The sequence below is a fragment of the Saccharomyces kudriavzevii genome (genome assembly GCF_947243775.1).
Source record: "Saccharomyces kudriavzevii IFO 1802 strain IFO1802 genome assembly, chromosome: 4".
Taxonomy (NCBI): Eukaryota; Fungi; Ascomycota; class Saccharomycetes; order Saccharomycetales; family Saccharomycetaceae; genus Saccharomyces; species Saccharomyces kudriavzevii.
In genome coordinates this window covers 1,101,912-1,118,903 of record NC_079275.1, presented here as the reverse complement: position 1 = coordinate 1,118,903, position 16,992 = coordinate 1,101,912, and the positions used below count along the sequence as shown (strand labels likewise).

The window sequence follows — 16,992 nt, the reverse complement described above, 5'->3', positions numbered from 1 at the left end:
AATCACTATGCGAGAGAAGTATAAATTTCATTGAAACAGACTTTTCAACAAGTATGTAGACTGGCTTCTCTTTTTGTTGCTGAGAAAAAGAAATCGACAGTAACCATCAGCTATGATTTGCCGTCTCTGTTTAGCACATACTCGAGACAGCAAAGCAGCTATGAAACCGGAAAAAAAGCTAAATAATCGGTCATTGACCTTCGAAGTATACAGGCTAAAGCTAAACTTAGTAAAACCGAAAAAAAATTTTTTGGCGATTGTTCCTGGCGTTTATTGCTGGATAATATTATGCGAACTCTCAGAAATGACCGTAGCAAGATATTTTTCCTCTACACTTTGGAATAAAAAGCGGAGAATTAAAAAGTGCTGCACTTCTTCTTTTTGTTTGGGTTCCTTTTCTCCACCTCAAACAAGGGGTAATTGTCTAAATGAGGATTAAATCCGGGGTTATTCCTGATACCAGTTCTTTAGTTCCATCTTCGGATTTTTCTGCATAAACTTTCGAATTTCCCCGCGACCTGTCTGCAGCATGAAGGCCTAAACGGAAAAATACAGAACAAGAAAAAAAATGTCCTAAAAAAAAAGAAGTTTAAATTTCTTTTATTTTTCGATTGACAGGAAACGTTTTTTTAGCCGGTTTTTACAACAAACTAACTGGTTCAATTATTCCATGCGCAGTTCATAGCCCTGAATGTTGCTTAGCAAAAATGAGTAATATATCCGAATTCTGATGCATTTTCCTGCAGTTATGAAAAAAAGAACCCTATACTCAAGCTCTGAAAAGAATATAAAAAAAAATACAGCGGTATAATGCTATGCAGTTCTAGCCAGGTTCACTAAAAGAAAAATCCACCTAAAGATAGCTTTGTTGTATGGCACATTGAAAAACAAAATCGCGATTGTTCATCACGACCGATTTTCCGAGCGCGATGGATCTAGGATTGCACTTAATAATGAGAGATTAGTCCTTCTTCTCTACTTTTCTATATGAAACATGCATACAAGAAACCCTAGAATGTGGCTTTATCAGAGTGTTACCATCTTTAGAATTGTTGCTAATGTCCGCGATCTCAGGAACAACGCCTTTTAAATTGTAGCCAAAACCTGAATATGAAAGAAATGTCGTGCTAAAGCTAATAAACAGCACAGTAGAACGTCGCGAATGAGAGTCTTTGTCGATAGTACGTTCATTTGAGGCCTAGATTTCAGCGGCCCCTTATTGGACAACTTATGTGGACAAATACCTTAACAGAAAATACAGCCAAATCTTTTTCCGTCAGACAACACCTCATCCGGCTTCTTTCCTGGACAAAGCCGCAGACAGAGCCGTTTTTCCACCAAATTTATCCAGGATTGTTCCATACGGCTCCGTTAGAGGCTACCACGGGAAAACCAGGGAGTAGTTTCTTTTTCGCCCCCCCGTGAAAGTGGGGGGTATGCAGGCATCTGCGCGGGGTAGGAAATCTTTTTTTTCAGGAGGAACATCTGCTGGAAGAATGCCTCGGTTCTGTAAAATGCGCGTAGAGACCATGACTTTCTTCAAGAAAATTTTCCAGGAAGGCAACCCTTTTTTTTCGAGAAATAAACTTCTTAGAACCCACCACTTCAAATAGGAACAATTTCAAAGCTCTGCGTGTGATTCTGTGGTCAGCATTTACATTTCCCTCCGATGGATAATCTGGAATCGCAAACAGAGGAAAAATTAACTGGCAAAAGACCTTTGCAAGGATAGATCCACACACCGCTTGAGATCCCCCTGTCACTTATTGGCAACGAAAAGAATGAGAAGAAGGAGGTACAAAATATACTACAATTGAAAAAAAAGGTATAAATAGAGATGGTAAGTGCTGCTAGTTCACATATTTTTGATGCCATTTTTTTTACGCTCTTATGAAATAATAAGACATCAAGGAGAACAAACAAGCTCAACTTGTCTATTCTAAGAACAAAGAATCAAAAGAAAAAAAAAGTTTTCAAATTTCAAACAAAAATGTCACAAGACGCTGCTATTGCAGAGCAAAATCCTGTGGATCTTCTCTCTCCGGTGGACTCAGCCTCCCACTCGGTTTTATCAAGTTCATCCAACAAGGCTGAAAATGATGAACTGAAGGCGTACGGTGAAGGTGAAGAACACGAACCCGTTGTTGAAATCCCAAAAAAGCCCGCCTCTGCTTATGTTACCGTCTCTATTATGTGTATCATGATTGCTTTCGGTGGTTTCGTTTTCGGTTGGGATACTGGTACTATTTCTGGTTTCGTTAACCAAAGTGATTTCATCAGAAGGTTTGGTATGAAGCACCACGATGGTACACCTTATTTGTCTAAGGTCAGAACTGGTCTAATTGTCGCTATTTTCAACATTGGTTGCGCCATCGGTGGTATTATTCTAGCCAAGTTAGGTGATATGTACGGTCGTAAGATCGGTTTGATTGTCGTTGTTGTAATTTACATCATCGGTATTATAATTCAAATTGCATCTATCGACAAATGGTACCAATATTTCATCGGTAGAATTATTTCTGGTTTGGGTGTTGGTGGTATTGCCGTCTTATCTCCTATGCTGATTTCTGAAGTCTCTCCAAAGCATTTGAGAGGTACTTTAGTTGCTTGTTACCAATTGATGATTACTGCCGGTATTTTCTTGGGTTACTGTACTAACTATGGTACCAAGACTTACTCAAACTCTGTCCAATGGAGAGTTCCATTAGGTTTAGGTTTCGCCTGGGCCTTGTTTATGATTGGTGGTATGACTTTCGTCCCAGAATCTCCACGTTACTTGGCTGAAGTTGGTAGAATCGAAGAAGCAAAGCGTTCCATTGCCGTTTCCAACAAGGTTGCCGTCGATGATCCATCTGTTTTAGCTGAAGTTGAAGGTGTTTTAGCTGGTATTGAAGCTGAAAAGCTAGCTGGTAATGCTTCATGGGGTGAACTGTTTGCCACTAAGAATAAGATTTTCCAGCGTTTAATTATGGGTGCTATGATTCAATCATTGCAACAATTGACAGGTGACAACTATTTCTTCTACTATGGTACCACCATTTTCAAGGCTGTTGGTTTGAGTGATTCTTTTGAAACTTCTATCGTCTTGGGTATCGTCAACTTTGCCTCCACTTTTGTTGGTATTTATGTTGTTGATAAATATGGTCGTCGTACTTGTTTGTTGTGGGGTGCCGCTTCCATGACTGCTTGTATGGTTGTCTACGCTTCTGTTGGTGTTACCAGATTATGGCCAAACGGTCAAGATCAACCATCATCTAAGGGTGCTGGTAACTGTATGATTTGTTTCGCCTGTTTCTATATCTTCTGTTTTGCCACAACTTGGGCTCCAATTCCTTTCGTTGTCAACTCTGAAACTTTCCCATTGAGAGTCAAGTCCAAGTGTATGTCTATTGCTCAGGCCTGTAACTGGATCTGGGGTTTCTTGATCGGTTTCTTCACTCCATTTATTACCAGTGCTATCAACTTCTACTATGGTTATGTTTTCATGGGATGTTTGGTTTTCATGTACTTCTACGTCCTATTGGTTGTTCCAGAAACAAAGGGTTTGACTTTAGAAGAAGTCAATACCATGTGGGAAGAAGGTGTTCTACCATGGAAATCTGCTTCTTGGGTTCCACCATCCAGAAGAGGTGCCGACTACAATGCCGAGGACTTGGCTCACGATGACAAGCCACTTTACAAAAGAATGTTCAGCACAAAGTAATATTTATGAGCAAACTAATTAATTCATGACTCCGCTCTAATGTTTGTGCGTTTGGAAATGCACACTAATCCTGATTTTATATTTCAATGATCTCTTAAAAAGTAAATACTTTTTTAATATATAAACAAAACTAATATGGTTTAACTTTACAAGGTTATGATTGTTTTATTGGTTACAAAGTCGAAAAAGGGACAAGTACAGTCGATTGGAAAATGCAGGATCGAAGGAGAACAGAGTTGCTTGCCTGTTCCACATCTGCAATTATACCTCTTTTATTTTTATTTGGCCTGCAAACAACATGTCGTCCGATGAAGGCTATATGCGGTAGAAAAGCGCTTTCTGAGCTGCTACGAACTTTGCATCGAGCTTATTTTATGAGTCAGTCCTGTCCTGCCGCATCGTTTCGTTATTCAAAAAAAAAGATATTCTGATGTTGCGAAGCGAAAAATTTTTAGTTGTATTTTCACAATGTATTCATCGGAATAAATTATATATGACTAATTATGCATCAAATTCTGAACGATGTCCATAAATATTGTAAGGTAAAAAATAACCAACAGCTCGTTTTCTTAAGGAATGACTAGCACAGAAAGCATGATTTCACAACTCAAGAAACTATCTATTGCGGAACCTGCCGTTACCAAAGATTCCCATCCTGATGTCAATGTCGTCGATCTTATGAGAAACTACATTTCCCAGGAATTAAACAAAATATCCGGTGTGGACCCTTCTCTCATTTTCCCAGCTTTGGAATGGACAAACACTATGGATAGGGGTGATTTGTTAATTCCTGTCCCAAGATTGAGAATCAAAGGTGCTAATCCAAAGAATTTAGCTGTTGAATGGGCCGAAAGATTTCCATGTGGCGATTTTTTGGAGAAAGTTGAGTCCAACGGTCCCTTCATCCAGTTCTTTTTCAACTCTCAATTTTTAGCAAAGCTTGTCATCCCAGATATCTTAAACAGAAAGGAAGATTATGGTTCTTGCAAGTTAGTTGAAAATAAGAAAGTCATAATCGAATTCTCCTCTCCAAATATTGCCAAACCATTTCACGCTGGTCATTTGAGATCCACTATTATCGGCGGCTTTTTAGCCAACCTTTATGAAAAATTAGGCTGGGAAGTTATTAGAATGAACTATTTAGGTGACTGGGGCAAACAATTCGGTCTTTTGGCTGTTGGTTTCGAGAGATATGGTAGTGAGGAAGCCTTGGTTAAGGATCCGATTCACCATTTGTTTGATGTCTACGTCCGTATCAACAGGGATATCGAAGAAGAAGGTGACGCCATTCCATTAGAAAAATCTACTAACGGAAAAGCCCGTGAATATTTTAAGAGGATGGAAGATGGCGATGAGGAAGCCTTGAAAATTTGGAAAAGATTCCGTGAATTTTCAATTGATAAATATATTGATACTTACGCTCGTTTGAACATCAAATACGATGTTTACTCTGGTGAATCACAGGTTTCCAAAGAATCCATGCTTAAAGCCATCGATCTATTCAATGAAAAAGGCTTGACACACGAAGATAAGGGTGCGGTTTTAATTGACTTAACAAAGTTTAACAAGAAATTAGGGAAGGCTATTGTCCAAAAATCGGATGGTACTACTTTATATTTAACCAGAGATGTCGGTGCTGCCATGGACCGTTATGAAAAGTACCATTTTGATAAAATGATATATGTCATTGCTTCCCAACAAGATTTGCACGCCGCACAATTCTTCGAAATTTTGAAACAAATGGGTTTCGAATGGGCTAAAAATTTACAACATGTCAACTTCGGTATGGTTCAAGGTATGTCAACTAGAAAGGGTACTGTTGTATTCTTGGACAACATACTAGAGGAAACTAAGGAAAAAATGCATGAAGTCATGAAAAAGAACGAAAACAAATACGCTCAAATTGAACACCCAGAAGAAGTCGCTGATTTAGTAGGCATCTCTGCCGTCATGATTCAAGACATGCAAGGCAAACGTATCAACAATTATGAATTTAAATGGGAGAGAATGCTTTCTTTCGAAGGTGACACCGGTCCATACCTCCAATACGCTCACTCAAGATTAAGATCAGTCGAAAGAAACACTTCTGGTATTACGCAAGACAAATGGATAAATGCAGACTTCTCACTACTAAAAGAACCCGCTGCCATATTGCTAATTAGATTACTGGGTCAATATCCTGATGTCTTGAGAAATGCCATCAAGACTCACGAACCAACAACTGTGGTCACATACTTATTCAAGTTGACTCATCAAGTTTCTTCTTGTTACGACGTCTTATGGGTTGCTGGTCAAACTGAAGAGTTGGCAACTGCCCGTTTGGCTCTATATGGTGCTGCCAGACAAGTCTTATACAACGGTATGTGCTTGTTAGGTTTAACTCCTGTCGAAAGAATGTAATATATTTCAACGATGCCAATCTTTAAATTTACTCCAGTTTTGTTAGCTGGATGTAATTTGTATAAGAAAAGTCAACCTAGCGCTTATCATTTTTCTATTTGAGATTGTACTTACTGTGTTAATACATATATAATTGAATCGAACAAAACGAAATGTGTAAAGCATTGGGAATCACAGTGAAAATCTTATGTAAGACAATTAGTAGTATTACTTAAGAATGAAAGCAAACCTTCTTATGAGAGAGGCATATAAAATAAACGCAGATTGAACGCATTGAATAAGTTTAATGTAACTACTGACCAGTAAAATCTTGTGACATTTGTTGGGATTCCATTTTTGATAAAGTTAATAATGTTATGTATATAAAATATACTAGAAGTTCTCCTCATGGATTTAGGAATTCACGAAAGGGAATCTGCACTTTTACATAATCTTATTCTTATTTCTTCCTTCATTTTATACGTCGTTATTCATTGATCCTATTGCATTATCAATCCTTGCACTTCAGCTTCCACTAAATTCGATGACTGTCCTGAATCTTATTTCACTGGTCTAATAATTTTTGTCATCTTCTTAACACCGTATATGATAATCTTCTAGCTACGTGATTGAATGTATTAATCAGCTGTACCAGTAATTGATGGATAGTTGATTATTGTTCCAACATTTTTATAGATATTTCCGTCGTGTTCATTATGACGTACTGTCGTCATATTGAGGTATCCCATCTTGAGATACAACATTCTGAAGTGTTCCTGTCCCAGTGGCCGAGTGGTTAAGGCGATGCCCTGCTATTTCCTCAGAAAAGCAATTAGGCATTGGGTTTTACCTGCGCAGGTTCGAATCCTGTCTGTGACGCATTTCTTTTTAATTTTTTTCTCAGCTTCCTCATTTTCATATATTTATCTTACTACAATAATTCACCGTATAAGTTGTATCTTCTTGCCCCATTGACCTGAGGATGGGAAAGAAGCACTACTCATGCCTGAAACCTGGTATGATGTAGAGAAGTTTTGCGCTTTTGCAGATACATCATTACCAACGGCAAAAAATTTTCAGTATTAAGTTATACCGAACAATGCTTGTACAAAACATCGCTACTCATCGAAACATAGCAGCTTTGGCTTCAAACGAAAATATCAGCATTACCACTGCAGTTAAATATGGGTAAAGCTAAGAAAACAAGAAAGTTCGGTCTGGTGAAGAGAACATTAAACACTAAGAAAGATCAAAGATTGAAGAAAAATCAGGAAGACGTTAAAGATAAAGAAGACCCTGAGTTGACTAGAAATGTACCACAAGTATCAAGTGCACTTTTCTTCCAGTACAATGAAGCCATAAAGCCACCTTATCAAGTGCTGATAGATACTAATTTTATAAATTTCTCCATTCAAAAAAAAGTTGACATTGTTAGAGGCATGATGGACTGCCTACTCGCAAAATGTAATCCACTGATCACAGACTGTGTAATGGCGGAATTAGAAAAATTGGGACCTAAGTATCGTATTGCTTTGAAACTGGCCCGCGATCCAAGGATAAAAAGACTCAGCTGCTCGCACAAGGGCACATACGCAGACGATTGTTTGGTGCATAGAGTTTTACAACATAAGTGTTACATTGTGGCTACGAATGATGCTGGTCTGAAGCAAAGAATTAGGAAGATCCCTGGTATTCCTTTAATGAGTGTCGGGGGCCATGCATACGTCATCGAAAAATTGCCAGATGTCTTTTAAAATGCACGTATTTGCATTTTGAGTGCAACGTTCTTGGTTTATCATGTATAGTAATTTTATAATAGCAACTTTAATGGACCAATAAGATGAAGATGTCTTAGATGAACTAGAATTTTGAAAGGTTTTTCTTCCTCTCAAGGCCATATACTTTGTAATTCTTCTTGGAAAATACAGAGCACAGAAAAAGAAAAGAAGAAATCCTGAACTCTGCCAGCAAACATGATAAAAACCAATTAGTTAATAGTCCTTCGCATCAGCCATGCCGAGTTTTCCGTCTTCATTCTATGCAATCCACGTGATACAGAATATATTTCATTCGATAAGTTTTCTGTCTCGCGCATTCAAAGGGACAAAACTTGAATAGCATTCTTACATAAGAAAGCTATTTCCATGCTGGGAGTGTAAGATACAAAGTGAGTATCACGTACGATACTTATAGAATAATCTACCATACAGATAAGCTGCTAGGCTGCTGAGAAAGAAAAGTTAAAACGATGGTAGGGATCCTGTCAAAGACTCTTTCAGAAGTGCATCCTTCGCTCCGAACGAATGGTATGGGTATTGGTAACACTCATAGAAGAATATCGTTAGGTTTTCTTCCCCCCAACAAGAAGAACCCCCTGGTACGCAAGTTTCGTGCAAGAACGAGAAACACCGATCAGCGAAGTTTTCGATCTTTGACAAACGATTTCGGAAGTAACGTGCATGAACCAGGTCCATATTTGGGTAATATTGAAGAGGAACCAGACCTATACTACCATGATGAGGAGGATGGCGAACTTAGCAGAACAATTTCTTTGCCCTCAAGAGTGTCAGAAACCCCTGAACTTTCGCCACAAGACGTTGACTGGATTCTACATGAGCATGAACGACGATATTCATCAGTGTATAACTCTGATAACGAGGAAGCAAGCCAGAGCAACACACCTGATGGAACGCAAGAACATTCTGGAAGAGAGCTGGAATATGACGAATTCATGAATAGACTTCAGGCTCAGAAACAGAAATTGAATCAAAATGCAATAATTGAAGCGTCACATCGTAGAAGGCCATCATTCGTATCCGTGACTAGTCGAGGTTCGGTTCCGACCATTTACCAAGAACTAGACGAGAACGATTCTGAAGCACTAGTCGAATTAGCTCATAGCCATGTGACCTTCAAGTCAGAGGCGAAAGTTTTAGCATCCTACTCTTTCCCTCTAATCTTCACGTTTTTACTGGAACAAATTTTCCCTATGGTCTGTTCATTAACTGTTGGTCACCTGGGTAAGAATGAGCTAGCGGCTGTATCTTTAGCATCCATGACTTCCAACATCACCCTAGCTATATTTGAAGGCATTGCCACTAGTCTAGACACTCTATGCCCTCAAGCATACGGCTCTGGAAGGTTTTATAGTGTGGGGGTTCACTTTCAGCGTTGTATTGCCTTCTCATTAGTTATATATGTACCGTTTGCATTCATGTGGTGGTATTCTGAACCCATCCTTTCTTATATCATTCCTGAGAAAGAATTAATAAATTTAACATCACGATTTTTGAGAGTCCTGATACTGGGAGCTCCAGCATACATTTTGTTCGAGAATTTGAAGCGATTTTTACAAGCTCAAGGCATTTTTGATGCAGGTATCTACGTTCTGACAATATGTGCTCCTTTGAACGTCTTGGTCAGTTACACTCTTGTTTGGAATAAGTACATTGGCGTTGGATTCATCGGGGCTGCAATTGCCGTGGTGCTTAACTTCTGGCTAATGTTTTTCTTACTATCGCTTTATGCACTGCACATTGAGGGAAGAAAATGCTGGGGTGGATTTTCAAAAAAGGCATTCACCCATTGGAAAGATTTAGGACATTTAGCTTTTTCGGGTATTATTATGTTAGAAGCAGAGGAACTATCATACGAACTACTAACTTTGTTTAGTGCATATTATGGTGTTAGTTATCTAGCAGCCCAATCCGCAGCATCAACTATGGCGGCACTACTATACATGGTTCCTTTTGCAATCGGTATATCTTCCTCTACAAGAATTGCTAACTTCATTGGTGCAAAGAGAACTGATTTTGCACATATTTCTTCCCAAGTTGGGCTGTCATTCTCGTTCATTGCAGGATTCACCAATTGTTGCGTGCTAGTCTTTGGACGTAACATAATTGCCAACGTTTACTCTAAAGATCCCGAAGTCATCAAATTAATCGCGCAAGTATTGCCCTTGGTAGGTGTTGTTCAAAATTTCGACTCGCTCAATGCTGTGGCCGGTTCGTGTCTTAGGGGTCAAGGTATGCAATCCCTTGGAAGTATAGTCAATCTATTGGCATACTATCTATTTGGAATTCCCTTAGCGCTGATCCTAAGTTGGTTCTTTGACATGAAGTTATATGGTCTCTGGATTGGTATTGGAAGTGCTATGCTTCTAATTGGCTTGGTTGAAGCTTACTATGTGTTGTTTCCTGATTGGGACAAAATTATGAGCTACGCTGAAATCTTGAAAGAAACCGAAGATGATGAAGTGGATAGCGACGAATATTTAACGGACTCGGACGATCCAGATGAAGGCACAGCTCTCTTAGGAGCTTAATTAGACATATGCATTTCATTTTCCTTCTTGTTTGATAGTGTACGTTATTTTATACTTAATGCATGATTACTAAGAACTTTTTTTATAATCTTATAGTTTTTTAGCCTGATATTGATTTATTGATTCGTATATTACAGATGTAAGGACATAAATGGAAAAGAAAAGGTATGATGGTTTCATATTTACAAGCTTCCCTATACAAAATTCAAATAATCCTAAAATGTAGCCCTTTTCTGTCTTCTTATCTCTCTACGCTTTTGATCTGCTACTTTCTTAGAGTCTTTTATCAATATTCTATCACCGAAAAATCCATAGTCTTGCATGTAACGTCTATCCATGTTGAACTCTTCCGTTACAGCAGCATCATTCAACCCTAATTTTTGAATGGTCCAGTAATATTTTTCAGGATTATCCCTTTTCAAGTATCTTAATATTGCTTGCCTTTGTTGGACTAATATTCTCAAGTGTCTAGTGTTTGCGAAGTCCTTTCGGTGTTCTTTAATGTGATTTGCCATATTCTGAATACGAACAGTCATACAGGCCGCCTGGACCTCACTAGAACCAGTATCACCTGGAAATCTCTCAAATTCCTTACGTGCTAGCCCCACGGCTAGTTTAATAGCATGTACATTCTCAGAGTTCCTCATACTTAATATTCTCAAAATAGCTTCACGTCTTGCTTCCAATGATTCTATATCTTCAAGGCCCACGACTTCTGTGTTCAAACCCGACAACTCTGCTCTTTCACGTTTAGCAGACTCAGTAGCTGCAAAGAATTTATCTACTTCTTCGATATTATAACCATTCGACAGAACTAACGGTTCTTTTAATTCTGCCATAATACGCGTTATAAATGGGGTATCCACACGACCCAAAACTGGATCAACCTTATCGGTTGCTGCCTTTAAAGAAGCCTGCTTAGCTTCATTTTTTTGTTTTCGTCTTTGGGCTTTTAAGAATTTCACAGCTTTTGCACTATGGCTAATCGGAGAGGATGTGAACGATCTCTGACCCATACGAAGAGAGCAGAGTGAAACTCTCAGACTCAGAATAACATTCCTTCCAACGATCGACATTACGTGTACCTTCAAATACCTGAATATACTCTCAAAAAGATTCCTAGGTAATTTTCTACTCCAAAAAACCCTTATATTGCTCTCCAGCTTCGACGCTTTTCGTTTTTTTCAAGTTATATATTCCCATCACGGAGGTTCGCTAAATTTCGAATCAAGAAAAAACGTCAAAGCTGGTTGAGTTTCCTTACTTGCCTTGCTTTGCTTATTTTACATGATAACTATTGACCTAAGGTCCGAGTGTAGCAGTAACATCTTTTTAGTGTAGCAGTAACATCATTTTACATATATATATATATATATATTCGTGATTATGAAATCAAGCCACAACTTTGGAATATCGTATATCTCAACAGGTCTACACCTAACCGCTTGGGAGACGTCCTGGATGTAAGCGAGTTAGTCAATACAAGCCTCGGCAAGGTTGGCAAGTCCATTAATCCTGAAGACGTAACCTTCTGCTCGAACTCACCTACGGCTTGAACTTTGTCCATCTTCGTAAAGACGACTTCGAAGGGAATACCATGTTCATGCATGTATCGAATCATCATATTATCTGTATCATTTATATCCTTATCGCCAGCAAGTAACAGGAAGCACCTAACAAGCTCTTCCCTCTCCAGTAAATACCGTAAAGTGATACCTCCCTGTTCTTTACTACTGTTGAATCCGTAACCAGGTGAGTCAATCATTCTGAACTTATTCCCTACGTTGTAACAATTGAGTGTTTTTGTAAAACCTGTTGTTTTGGACACTCTTGCCAAACTTCCTATGTCTTTGCTTACAATTGATGTGGTGATATTGTTTAGGATGGAGGATTTTCCTACGTTTGTTCCTCCGAGAAAGATTACCTCTGGCAAATAATTAACCCTTGTGGTGCCGTTGCTATTTTCACTATCGTGTTTACTCGATCTATCATAATCGATTTCTTTACTTATGGAGGAGTTTCTCTGTTTCTGATCAGGTATGTCATCGAAAGTAGCTGCACTCCAATCAAATTTCACTTTTGCCCTATTGAAAAATCGATTAACTTTATTCAAATCAGAGTCAGCTGGTTTTCCATAATGAATGTTGAAAGTATCGTTTAGTTCATGCCAGTTCGGAAGGTTCCCTTTCAACCAACTATTACTTTTCTTTCTAAGAACAGTTTTTGTCTTTTTTTTTTTGGCTTTTCCAACAGGTATTTGCGTGACTATTCTTGCTGTTTTAGTGTTAGTGACAATGCTCTGAATAAATGCGGTTGAATTATGTATATATCTCCTGTAAACTTGTTTCATTGTTAAACAGCTTGACTTTTTTGAAGAGCCAAGATTTTTGGAAGAAAACAACCTCCCGGACGCTATGCTAAAGCTCGTTAAATGCCTGATTATATTCAAGTGCACTAAAGTTAATGGTATCAATCGAGAAGTATTTTAAGCTGAAGAAACAAAAAAAATTTCACAATAATTACAATTTTTAGCACGATTTAGATATATCTATTTGATTTTTCTAATTTCATTCTATACATGTATGTATATGAGGTATCAAATTATCAGTTATCATCGAAGAGATTACCTACAGCGCCGTCTTCAATATTCGGATCATCCAGCATGTCACCATTTTCCTTATTCTTTTTGATTAATCTCTCATTTGCTTTCTTTAAAATAGCTTCCCTTTTCTCTTGCCGTTTCCTCTCATCGCCTGCATGGTCTACATTACCATCTTCCTTTCCATTTGTAGCCTTCACCCAATCTATGAAGTCAATCATGAGCGCTCTCTGTGTTTTATATTCGTCTACATTCCTCAGATTCTTGTAGAGATCGTCAATATTGTAGCCGTTAGATATCTCAAACAGGAATGCCCTAGCGGATGGATATTCTTTACACAGTGTTAAAAAGATCACGGTGAAAACATACAGTGCTTCATGGAAAGAATCCTTGAATGCGCTATTACACAATACATTGAGCAATAGATTTTTCATTACGTCAAATGTAAAATATTCATCAACAGTATTGTTTTGATTAAGAACTGAAGTCAAACAACATTTCATCACTAGGATAGAATTGAACGAGCATTTGGTATCTTTGAATGAAACTAAATGGTTCAAAAGTTTCAAAAATGGGGCAAGAGTGTTTAAATCATTAAATATGATCTTTCTCATCTCAATTTGGTGGTTGTTTAGTCTACTTTTAGCACTGTTTGGATTGGCGTTACCTTGTCCAACACAATCAATCACTATTCGAACAACAACTGTGGTTAGTTGTCTTAATAAATTCTCTTCCAGTATTTCTTCAGTCATTTGATCATCGTCCGTAGGAACTGGATTCATGTCCATATCGCTCATATGTGAGGACCATTTTTGACAAAGTAGCATATCTAAGATTTCAAACAACTTCGGTAGAAATGCTGGCATGAATTTCTCCAGGCAATCTTTTGGACAACCTTTCAATATAGGGCGAATGGCTATGTTCATTATGTGCTTCCAGCCATGCGTTGAGACACCCGGACTTATCTCATTGGTACCTGGTTTGAATATAGCAATCGAATTCAGAAGTAAATCGGGTGAGTCGTCCAAAAGGTAAAAGACGCTACCAAGCGATGATATGGCACTTAGAACAAGTAGAGTATATTCTCTTGTGTACCTAATAATGTGTCCTACAGAGTCCGCGAAGTCTCTCAAAGTCTGCATTGCCTTCATATGTTCATCAATGAATTCATCCTTTGATTTGTTCGAAGCGCCGGCCTCCCAAAATCTTTCAATAGTGGAATATTTAACGAAAGATTGCACAACCGTAGGCAATCCCTTCCAATTATCCGAGTCATGGTAAGATTGTAACTGGTACAACAATCTTGTGATGTATGGCAAGATCGGGACGATTCTAGGTCTCCATAAGTCTTGTAGCATTTTGAATTCTTCATCGGTCTTTATACTCTGCATCGAATAATGAATGAACATTCTTGTTGCTCGAACAGGAAATAAACTTTGCCAACGTTTGGTCAGTTCAGATTTTAATTCTTTTCCCTCATCGTCAATTGAGATAGATAGAAGATCACTGTTTTCGTTAATGTCGCGCCTTTGGAAATATTCTGCAATTTGAACAATGCCTAAACGTTCCATAAACCAATGCAAATCAGAAAGACCAACCACCGTAGTCTTGTCAGACCAGGCTAAAAGTTCAGGATCTACAATGGCAGCAAATCTTTCTTCTTTCATATCTAGTGAGGATTTTAGTACAATGATCAATAAAAAGGATTTGAATGAAATTTTCTCATGGTAAGATAAGTTGGGCATGATTCTGGCAATGACGCTTTCCAAGTCTGGGTAAATTTTTTTCAGCGATTCGGGCATCAACAAAGCCATTCGATTAAGTTCAATGCCACAGGCATATCTCAAGTCTCGGACTGCGTCTGATTCAGCACCCCTCTCCTCTAAATTAATTTCAGGATAATCCATTGTAGCGCTAGTTATGATCTTTTCTAAAAGAGTGAAAAGCACATTATCTTTTAACATTGTCAAAAAAAGGGCAAAATTCTGAATTTGTTTCTTCAATAATAATGGTTCTCTCAAATTTAATGCAATTAACTGGTTTGATAAGATCTCCAGTTTTTGTAATATCGAGTCTAGTTTTTCGTCATAATCGTCTCCTGCTGGGTACCAAATTTTCCATCTTATACAACCATTAATGAAACATTCCACAATCATATATTGAGAAAGAGCACCCAAATAAGGCTCTAATTTATGATCCAAAAAGGTAGAACTCAAGACCTGCTGACCAAATGAAGAACTGAAATAGCTGTTCAGCCTGTTGTTCAACCAATCATAGGTGAGATCTAGCTCCACACACGAAATCAATCTAATGATGTCTCTTATTCTTTTCCTATAGGTGGAACAGAATGTTTGAAACTCGGACTTCGATTGAAAATCAATCTCAGCAAATTTTTTGGAAATATGGCCATCAATTTGCTCATAATATACTAGGGCATCCGCGGCAAACTGTAATAAATCCGGGATGATATATTTCTCGAGGTTGGGCAAGTATTCATCATTTCGAAGACAAGTACACCACAAGTCCAATGTCAATCCACTAACAATTAAACTTGGATTATACGTAGTCTTTAATACGAGCTTGAAATATTTTTGAATTTGAGCATTCGTCTCTTTGATCTTGGGAACACAGACATAAAGGCAACTAATCATATCCACGAATTTTTTTATAATGGGATATTTTATTTCGTCAATATCATCCGTAGGATCAAACAATAAGCTTTCATAAACACCATCTAACAAGTCCATATTATCAAACACTCTATCTATAGTCATTTGATAATGGCTTTCGTTACTATAAGGGCGGGTCAACAATATGTGTATCGAGTCTAACGCCATTGATTGCGCCTTGGGGATGTTGCTGGAAAGGCAGGCTAATAGGGAGGTTAATACGTCGTTTCTTACAATGACTTCAGTCAATGGCCAGTTCAAGCACGTTTTCAACGTTTCTAAGAGTCTTATGATATATTCAGAATTGTTTTGTTGTAATGCATTGTTTAATTCGGGAATCCAAATAGAAAACCAGCCTTCCTCATTTGCCTTGAACTTGGTCCATTTATCGCTGTATTTATATTTTATGGCAAAAACTTCAATGGGGCAAACGATCATTACACATAAAGGCTGAATAACGGTCATCCTCTTCAGGACAATTAAATCATCCAATAAGAAAACATCTTCAAAAAGGATTCTGAAAATTATTAATGCTAGTTCTCTTGACGATTGGTTGATGTTCCAAAGTTCATAAAGGTTGTTGTCCATGTCCACCCACGATGCGAGCAACTGCTCTTCTGTAGGGTTCGTTTGTTTAAGGGCTTCACCCCATGTTCTTTTTGCTACTTCTACCCATAAAGTGGCCAATTTTTCCTTGATATATCTGGTATCATAATCTTGCACCCCAAAATTGAGCTCCATGACCCATTTTCTCAAGGCCACTCTTTTCCCCTCGTCATAATCACTCCAGTTTTTCTTCACTGCATGGTCTAACAATCCCAGCCCGAAGTATTTCAGTATAGAATTAGTGGGGTTTTGCAATGCAATTTCATATCCCCAGAAAGGAGATTCCGAACAAAGTTTTACTTCATCTAAAAATTTCTGAGCTTCTTGTCGTTGAGAGTTGTTAGATTTAGGGGAGTAGATAACATCCAATGCGCTAACGATCTGAGAAGCGCCTGCAGAATCCATTACTTTTCTTTCAGTCGATGTAGGCTTTATATCCAAAAATAAAAAAGTGCTTGAAAAGCTGAAGGCAAAATAATATGAAAAATCTCGATGATTACCAAAATGACGATTGAAACAAAATTGTAGAGAACGGATACGGCTTTTCAATGACTAATGAATCGAATTGTACGTTCTTTGCCCTGGTTTTCTCTCTCTTGATCTTCTTCTTCTGACCTACTAAACTAGAACAGCTGTAACAAATAGGGGGATCTGATCAGGGTTTACTTCAAACAACGGCTCTTGTACGTGGTCAACAAATAAAAAATAG

At 38.1% G+C, this 16,992-nt stretch overlaps 7 protein-coding genes and 1 non-coding gene across 8 annotated transcripts; 5 read left to right on the top strand and 3 right to left on the bottom strand.

The window, feature by feature from the left end:
• Positions 1–1,990: 1,990 nt before the first annotated feature.
• SKDI04G5530 (sugar porter family MFS transporter) lies at positions 1,991–3,703 on the top strand (the record flags this gene model as incomplete). The annotated part of the gene is made up of 1 exon (XM_056227121.1): positions 1,991–3,703. One exon carries the CDS (start codon positions 1,991–1,993, stop codon positions 3,701–3,703), a length of 1,713 nt encoding a protein of 570 aa, XP_056086974.1.
• Positions 3,704–4,279: 576 nt separating this feature from the next.
• SKDI04G5520 (arginine--tRNA ligase) lies at positions 4,280–6,103 on the top strand (the record flags this gene model as incomplete). Its single annotated transcript, XM_056227120.1, has 1 exon — positions 4,280–6,103. One exon carries the CDS (start codon positions 4,280–4,282, stop codon positions 6,101–6,103), a length of 1,824 nt encoding a protein of 607 aa, XP_056086973.1.
• Positions 6,104–6,860: 757 nt separating this feature from the next.
• Skdi_4.trna20S lies at positions 6,861–6,961 on the top strand. Its single transcript is given in 2 exon segments — positions 6,861–6,897; positions 6,917–6,961. It is a non-coding gene; the product is annotated as a tRNA-Ser (tRNA).
• Positions 6,962–7,266: 305 nt separating this feature from the next.
• On the top strand, positions 7,267–7,836 carry FCF1 (rRNA-processing protein FCF1; the record flags this gene model as incomplete). Its single annotated transcript, XM_056227119.1, has 1 exon — positions 7,267–7,836. The coding sequence occupies one exon, from the start codon at positions 7,267–7,269 to the stop codon at positions 7,834–7,836; it is 570 nt and encodes a 189-aa protein (XP_056086972.1).
• A 494-nt stretch (positions 7,837–8,330) lies between these two features.
• SKDI04G5500 (uncharacterized protein) lies at positions 8,331–10,409 on the top strand (the record flags this gene model as incomplete). The annotated part of the gene is made up of 1 exon (XM_056227118.1): positions 8,331–10,409. The coding sequence occupies one exon, from the start codon at positions 8,331–8,333 to the stop codon at positions 10,407–10,409; it is 2,079 nt and encodes a 692-aa protein (XP_056086971.1).
• A 215-nt stretch (positions 10,410–10,624) lies between these two features.
• MRPS28 (mitochondrial 37S ribosomal protein uS15m) lies at positions 10,625–11,485 on the bottom strand (the record flags this gene model as incomplete). Its single annotated transcript, XM_056227117.1, has 1 exon — positions 10,625–11,485. The coding sequence occupies one exon, from the start codon at positions 11,483–11,485 to the stop codon at positions 10,625–10,627; it is 861 nt and encodes a 286-aa protein (XP_056086970.1).
• Positions 11,486–11,793: 308 nt separating this feature from the next.
• Positions 11,794–12,759, bottom strand: MRX8 (translation initiation/elongation factor MRX8; the record flags this gene model as incomplete). Its single annotated transcript, XM_056227116.1, has 1 exon — positions 11,794–12,759. One exon carries the CDS (start codon positions 12,757–12,759, stop codon positions 11,794–11,796), a length of 966 nt encoding a protein of 321 aa, XP_056086969.1.
• A 254-nt stretch (positions 12,760–13,013) lies between these two features.
• On the bottom strand, positions 13,014–16,688 carry MSN5 (karyopherin MSN5; the record flags this gene model as incomplete). The annotated part of the gene is made up of 1 exon (XM_056227114.1): positions 13,014–16,688. One exon carries the CDS (start codon positions 16,686–16,688, stop codon positions 13,014–13,016), a length of 3,675 nt encoding a protein of 1,224 aa, XP_056086968.1.
• Positions 16,689–16,992: the final 304 nt, after the last annotated feature.